Here is a 7500-nt window from a genome sequence, read left to right as displayed (position 1 = left end):
GAGAGTATTTTCTGTTGCATTCCAAGTGAGAAGGAAAGAATTACATATATATATATATATATATATATATATATATATATATAATATATATATATATATGTCTATATATATATATATATATATATATATATATATATATATATATATATATATTATATATATATATGTCTATATACATAATATATATATATATATATATATATATATATATATATATATATATATATATATATATGTATATATATATATATATATATATATATATATATATATATATATATATATGTATGTATATATATATATATATATATATATATATATATATATATATCTTATATATATCTGTATGTGGAAACTGCACAGATAATAGCATTCAGAAGGAACGAAGGTGAAAAGAGATAAATAAAGAAAATGGATAAATGAGTAAAACTGTGAAGCTTACATCAGAGGACAATGACACCTTCCCCATACCAGATTTCAGAGCATCATTGTAATCTTGTAATCATTATCATATTGTGTCCATTAATTCTATTCTTCACAACATTTTTTTGTCATTGTTATCATTATACCCAGAACGGGCAGCTGGCGAACGAGATGGGCACCAATTCTGTCAACTACGCGCCCCAGCAGCAGCCAAACATCAGCACCTCCAACGGCGGCCCGACCCACATGAACGGCTCTACCTTCATGCCCAAGTTACCCATGCCAACGGGCAACAACAAGCCGTACCCAGGGTATGGAAACCACCTCCAACACCACCACCAGGCGAGCCAGGGCGGCGACCCCGGGTTCCTCGTCCCTGGCTTCAGCAGCCGCTCCTTCAACAAGGACTTCAAGGACCCCAGCGGCGTGGTCGTCTCTTCCACGAGGAGCAACGGCACCGTGACCGTGCCCTCGACCCCGGCGGTCGTTGGCAACGGCGCCCGTCTCGGAATCCCGATGGACCCGGTGCAGCACATAGTGCCCAGCCAAGGGCAGATGGTCGAGGACCACCTAGCCACTCACGTCTGATCTGCGCCGCCCTCCAGGTAGTAATAGGAGTAGAAGTAATAGTGGATCGCGATCTCGAGGCGCCTTCAGGAGCAGCCTTTGGTCATTTCTGGAGAGGTTCAAAAGGCTTTTCGTCGCCGTGACTGGCGGCGAAATGGTCGTCTCGACACGTAAGACTCCTCCGTTTAAAATTGTGGCTCGTCTGTCGCCGGTTGTGCGCGCGTGCGCAGATCATTCGTTGTTCGTCTCATTATTCCGAAGCTCATGGATTTAGTCATTAAATAGTAAGTCAGTGCTGATATTATAACCTAGTGTCTACCACCGGTGTCTGCCGACATCTTTTCTCCCTGTCCCGTCTCTCTCTCTCTCTCTCTCTCTCTCTCTCTCTCTCTCTCTCTCTCTCTCTCTCTTCATTTCGGCCCGAGTGCGCATGTGCGATTATAGAGTGATTGTGAGAGGAACGTAAGATGTGTCCGGGACTTCAGAAAAATTCCTCTCATGAAATTTAAAATATTAAATAAAAAATCTTTGCACGGGACGACGATAATACTGCTGCTGTCATGCTAAGGAAAGAAAAAAAGGAAGAAAGAAAGAAAGAGATCGAAAGAGACGTGATAAAAGAGAGAGAGAGAGAAGAGAAGAGAAGAAGAGAGAGAGAGAGAGAGAGAGAAATAAAATAGGAAAAAAAAATTCGGTGCTACACACCAATATCGTTAATGGGTTTTCGCCACAAGAAAAATGGTATATTCTGTCTTCCTTTTGTGTCCTTTTATTTCCAGAATACGAGGACGTGAAGTCTTTGCGTTCGCCGAAAGAAGAAGAAGAAGAAGAAGAAGGAGAAGAAGAAGAAGAAGAAGAAGAAGAAGAAGAAGAAGAAGAAGAAGAAGAAGGAGGGGGAGTAGGAGGAGGAGGAGGAGGAGAAAAAAAGGGAACTGTGTGTCATTTTCCGGAAGAAGTGTGAAAAAGCGATGTTTGTGTGGATGATGATATTGTGAGGGAATATTTACATTCAGGGAATGATCTAGTTGTTATATAACGATATTCCTGGTCTTGTTGTTCTAGAAGCAGTGGATACAATACGAGTATTTCATTAGGAGTTGTGCAGAAAAAATTAATGGATGGATTATACTTTCGACGTCGTAGTTTGTGAAACGCCGAATAAAAGATAGGCATTTTACCAAAGAGAATCAAAGCTACTCGTGATGTTTTTTTCGTAAATCGTAGCGAAACAGCAGTATATATAAAATCGAGTACTCGCGATAGCAGGGTTGTTTCAAAATCAAAAATAACAACATCAGTTGTGCGAAGTGAAAGCGCTGCCTATGACCCACGACGCTGTAAAAAAAAAAAAATCGCACAGTTGATAAAAAAAGGAAAAATTTTTTCAGTTTTTTTTTTTTCTTTTTTTTGGACGAGATATCGAGCCCCATACGTCTTCCTGTACCCGTGTCAAATTCTGTTGCAATATGATAATTGTATCTTTTAAGTGCTTTATAGGACAGTTATAGAACTCTCGTGTGTGAAGTCGTCAGTAAAAAAAAAAACTGTGTGTTTTCGTGTTTCGTAAAATAAATATATAGCAAGCAGAAACTCTAACGTAGAGTCAGTCAGTCCTCTTTACATCAGAGAAGAAAGGAGACATAGAAATTCAAGAAATCATGAGAAAAAGACAAAGAAATTAAATAAATCAAAAGAAGGACAAAAATATAAAGTAAATCTTGAGAAAAAGACAAAGAAATTAAATAAATCATAAGAAAAAGACGAAGAAATTAAATAAATCATGAAATGGAAAAACCACAAGAAAAAGACAAAGAAATTAAATAAATCATTTAAAAAAGACAAATTAAATAAATCATTAGAAAAAACACAATTTAAATAAATCATTAGAAAAAGACAAAGAAATTACATAAAACAAGGAAAAGACTAAAAACTAAATAAATCATAAAGACAAAGAAATTCAATAATTCATAAGAAAAAGACAAAGAAACTACATAAATCATAAAAAACGACAAAGAAATTAAGTAAATCATGGGATATATGACAGCGGAAGGTATACACTACATATTTCATCCAAACGCCAACTTGACCAATCTTCGTTTAACAAAAAATGTGAAAACTCGAAATATTTTCATTAAAATTTTCCTTCGCATGCGGGAGGAAAATCTTATTATATTCAGTGCGATTTGGACTTTAAATGTTTTCCTTACATTTAGAAAGAAACATTTCCATCCATTAAAATAAATAAATAAAACTATGAGATTTATGAGATAACGCAAGCTAACCTAAAAGAAAAAGGAGCGTGTAAGGTTTTACATCATTCATACAGTTATTCATCTCTTGTATGTTTGCATATTAATTATGTGGTGCCTCTGATGTGTTGTATAGTTTCGTCATTCATCGTGAATGTCAAGTCTAGCCCAGTTATTATTCATCATTCATTCCATCATGCTTCAACCCTCATGTCTCACTGTACAGATTATGAATTTGTGTAAATAGGAAAGATGTTTGTAATTTTGTATATATATTACATATATATCATTTCACGTGTAATAAATATTTTTTCATGACAAGTCTACCCTTGTTTGGCTTAAACCTAAGATGTGAAAAAGAGGCTTTTTTGAAAGCCCCCAAAGGTTTTGGTAAGATTTCCATAGGCCGTAGTCTTGATTGGCATCCCACATTAATCGGTAGAACAGGGACGGAACGAGTCTGTGCCAGGTACGTCAAACAAAAAGAAAAAAAAGGTATTTATTCAGGTATTTATTTTTTTCAGTTTGAATTCTTGTCGTTACTAACATTTTTTTAGCTAAGTTTTGGAATTGTTTTTTGAATGTCCGTTTGTAGAGCTAAACACACACACACACACACACACGCGCACACAAAACACAAACACACACCCCTACACCACTAGGCCTAAAACTGTGCCGCATTGATATTCAGTTTAAGGAAATTTTTCCGAACTCTCTCTCTCTCTCTCTCTCTCTCTCTCTCTCTCTCTCTCTCTCTCTCTCTCTCTCTCTCTCTGAACAAAGGATACTACATGCATAAACTTCCATTCCATAGAAACATTTCCATACGCGTATTATACGACAAAGACATCGAAATGGATATTTTAGTGAATGCAAAGGGATATGATAAATGTCTTTTGTAATATTTAATTTTCTGAATTTTTTATGGTATGCCGTATCATTGCAAATTAAAAAAATAAATGTGAATGAAATATGTTGAATAAAATTGCATATTTTTCATAAAATGCGCCAAGGATTAATGTTTTAATTCATTGTCAGGCGGAAATTTTTAAAATATAAAATACCGTTTTTAAATATATGCTAAAGATATAATGATTTAATTAATTATCAGGCGGACCTGTTTTTCTGTATGTAATGGGGCAATGACTTCCCACCAATAGATGAAAAAACCACAAAAATAAGTTTGGAAAAAACTTCATTACATATTTTTTTTTCGAAAAAAAAAAAATTCCACGAATCTGAATACATCAACACAAAAAAGTTTTCCTCGATTCTCTGTTGGGGAAAAATGAGCAAGTATTTCATAGGGTTTGTTTTATGGACAATAGCTGAAAATCAAAGGTAACATATTGTGATCAGCGGAGCTTTGTCTGGTGGCCGTGGTCACACGCACTGCTGCGATGACGCAACCGCGTTCGCTGTGTGTGTGTGTGTGTGTGTGTGTTTGTGTGTGTGTGTGTGTGTGTGTGTTTGTGTTTGTGTGGTTGTTTGTTGTGTAATTTAACGAGTAAACTTCACAATACCACCACATGTGTGTACACACACGCACATTCATATATGTATATATATATATATATATATATATATATATATATATATATATATATATATATATATATATATATATATATATATATATATATATACATATATATATATATTATTTATTTATTTATTTATTTATGTATATATATACACATATATATGTACGTGCGTGTGTGTATGTATGTATGCATGTGTATATATACATATATATATATATAAATAATACATATGTGTTTGTGTGTGCTTGCATTACATTATGTATATATATATATATATATATATATATATATATATATATATATATATATATATATATATATATATATATATATATATATATATATTTATATACATACATACATACGTACTATAAGTAAACCTCTTGCAACTTTGAGAATTAACAACAGAAATTATATAAAAAAAGTTAATAGAAATATAGCATAGCTGACAGAAAACCAAATCTATCTACCATAATGAACGTCAAATTGCCAAATTAAAAAAAAATAGAATTAACGAGGCATTTAAAATAAAATAAATAAAAAAAGGGAACGCCTACATCAGCTTAAACAGATACACTAAATGATGACGCGCATAATGAATATTGCATCCGTCGACAATAACATACGCATAAAATTCCGCATGCAACATGGTGCGTATTCAAAGTGCGGTAATTTGACTCGAAATCACATTTCATATATTTATCTCAAATGGTTTAATTTTATAATGCGTACAATTCAGGGACTGATCGTGTTCGTCCCATCGGGGCTTAATAAATAAATAGATACAACATTATCTTGCATTAAGTGGCGTAATTTTGTTTTACATTATATTTCATTGTATGTCATTGTACATTATTTTTGTAGATATGTTTCGTCATATTTTACCGGAACTGCATTGCAACGATGACAGCATACCATGGTGCACTTCATTGCACGGCGCTATTTTGCATGGCATTCCATTGTTGTATGGTATGACAACAGTACTGCATTGCTACTGGTGACGTTACATTGTAATGGCTGAGCTGTTAACTAATATTATTTTCGCTTCTCTCTCTCTCTCTCTCTCTCTCTCTCTCTCTAGTTCGGTTGTATTTTAACAGACCTCTTTACCTGCGTGTGTGCGTTTGTGTGTGTGCGTGTTTGTATGTCTGTCTGTCTGTTTCTAGGCATGTAAGAAGGGATGCAATTTCAGGTAACAAATCTGAAAAACCAGGAGCATGGGGGAACACGACGCCATCAGGACTAAGTCTAATGTGTGTCATTTCCATTTCATTCCGACTTGGTTGCCCGTAATGGAGACGAGTGAAGGTGAAAGAGTGGTTCATGGTATATAAAATAAGGAGATGGTCTGATCACAGTAAGTGGGTGAAGAGTATAGTCCAGAAGTGATGGAAGGGAGGTGGAGAGCTAGACCTAGTCAGTTTTACGAGATAGGTTTATTGAAAGGATTTCAGGATATGTATACAATGTATATATATATATATATATATATATATATATATATATATATATATATGTGTGTGTGTGTGTGTGTGTGTGTGTGTGTGTGTGTGTGTGGTAGGCAGTCAGCGCGCAAGGGATATACTGTAGGTAATATTAACTAAAAAAATAATGACAGAAAAATGGTAACCTACTTTTTTATCATTAAAATTCTTCACTTGTTATTTTTTCCATATATATTTACCAAAGCGGAATGTCTCATAAGCCATGGTTTTGGGCAAACAGTTTTTAATTCCCATTGAAGTTTGTCATCGGATTTGTTATTAAAATACGCAGTAATTGTCAAAGGGTAGTAAGAGCATTTAAAGCAAGCAGTTCACTTACTGTCCCCAGATTTGGCGCCAGCGAATAACGGACATGAATCGTACAGCGTGTGTTAGTAGCTATGTAAGAAACTAAGTATTTCGTATGGTTTCAATCAAAGTATAGTTAGTAATGCATAAAAAATAATATATGGAGTTTTACTGGTGGCATATGTGTTAACTTCATATTATATTTGCGAGGTTTGTGAGTTGTATGTCTGGCAGTGTGGTTATGGAATGTTTTCAGGTCTCCAGTCCGTTCGACCAAGACGGTCCGGTGTCACTCTTTAAGGTTCCTTATACATTTTTTATAGTGTTGCGTTCATGCGCGCGTCTGCGTGTGCTCCATCAAGGCCATTAATGTATCCTCTAAGCCTCGCGGATAGTAGGGAGCCCTAGTTTGACGAGAGGCCAAATCGGACGCAAATATCTCCATTGATAACCGGGCGTAAGCGTAGGCCTATATCATACCCCACTGCCCTTTTGCCTTATGGCGATGTCAAAGAGAGCTGCAGGCATACACACAGTTCAAGTCTGGGCAACTATTCCGAGTTGGGTATCAAGATAGTACCCTACAGTGCCCTCATATTAATGGTGCCTTTCATTGGGCTACGATGTTGACCTAACCGTGAAACGTTTTGCAAAGTGAGTGTGATGGCAGTTTCTGTTTTTCTGTTTCATTATTGTCAGTAATTCCGTTTCCCCCACTGTTGTCGATATCGATTTATTAGCATTCATTAGTGATTTTTTTAATTACTGTAATGATTAGGTTAACGCATAGGATAGGTTGATTAGCCAACTGGTATCGGAAAAACAGAACCGCAGAACGGCCTCGTTGGCAAATAGAACGTCATTTATCGTTTTTGCGAATAGGATGGACCTCAGTTTCCTTAAATATTTTTCTTTCAAGAAAGC

At 35.3% G+C, this 7500-nt stretch overlaps 1 protein-coding gene across 1 annotated transcript in view; it reads left to right on the top strand.

The window, feature by feature from the left end:
• LOC136836555 (irregular chiasm C-roughest protein-like) overlaps window positions 1-2563 on the top strand; it is a 68620-nt gene extending 66057 nt beyond the window's left edge. Inside the window, exon 13 of the mRNA XM_067100999.1 lies at window positions 574-2563. Within this exon, the coding sequence (XP_066957100.1) occupies window positions 574-1011 (438 nt within the window). The 3' untranslated portion in view covers window positions 1012-2563. The remainder of the gene's footprint in view (window positions 1-573) is intronic.
• The last annotated feature ends 4937 nt before the right edge of the window (window positions 2564-7500 follow it).

Source organism: Macrobrachium rosenbergii, chromosome 56, assembly GCF_040412425.1.
Source record: "Macrobrachium rosenbergii isolate ZJJX-2024 chromosome 56, ASM4041242v1, whole genome shotgun sequence".
Classification (NCBI taxonomy): Eukaryota; Metazoa; Arthropoda; class Malacostraca; order Decapoda; family Palaemonidae; genus Macrobrachium; species Macrobrachium rosenbergii.
This window is presented reverse-complemented; position numbering and strand designations above follow the sequence as displayed.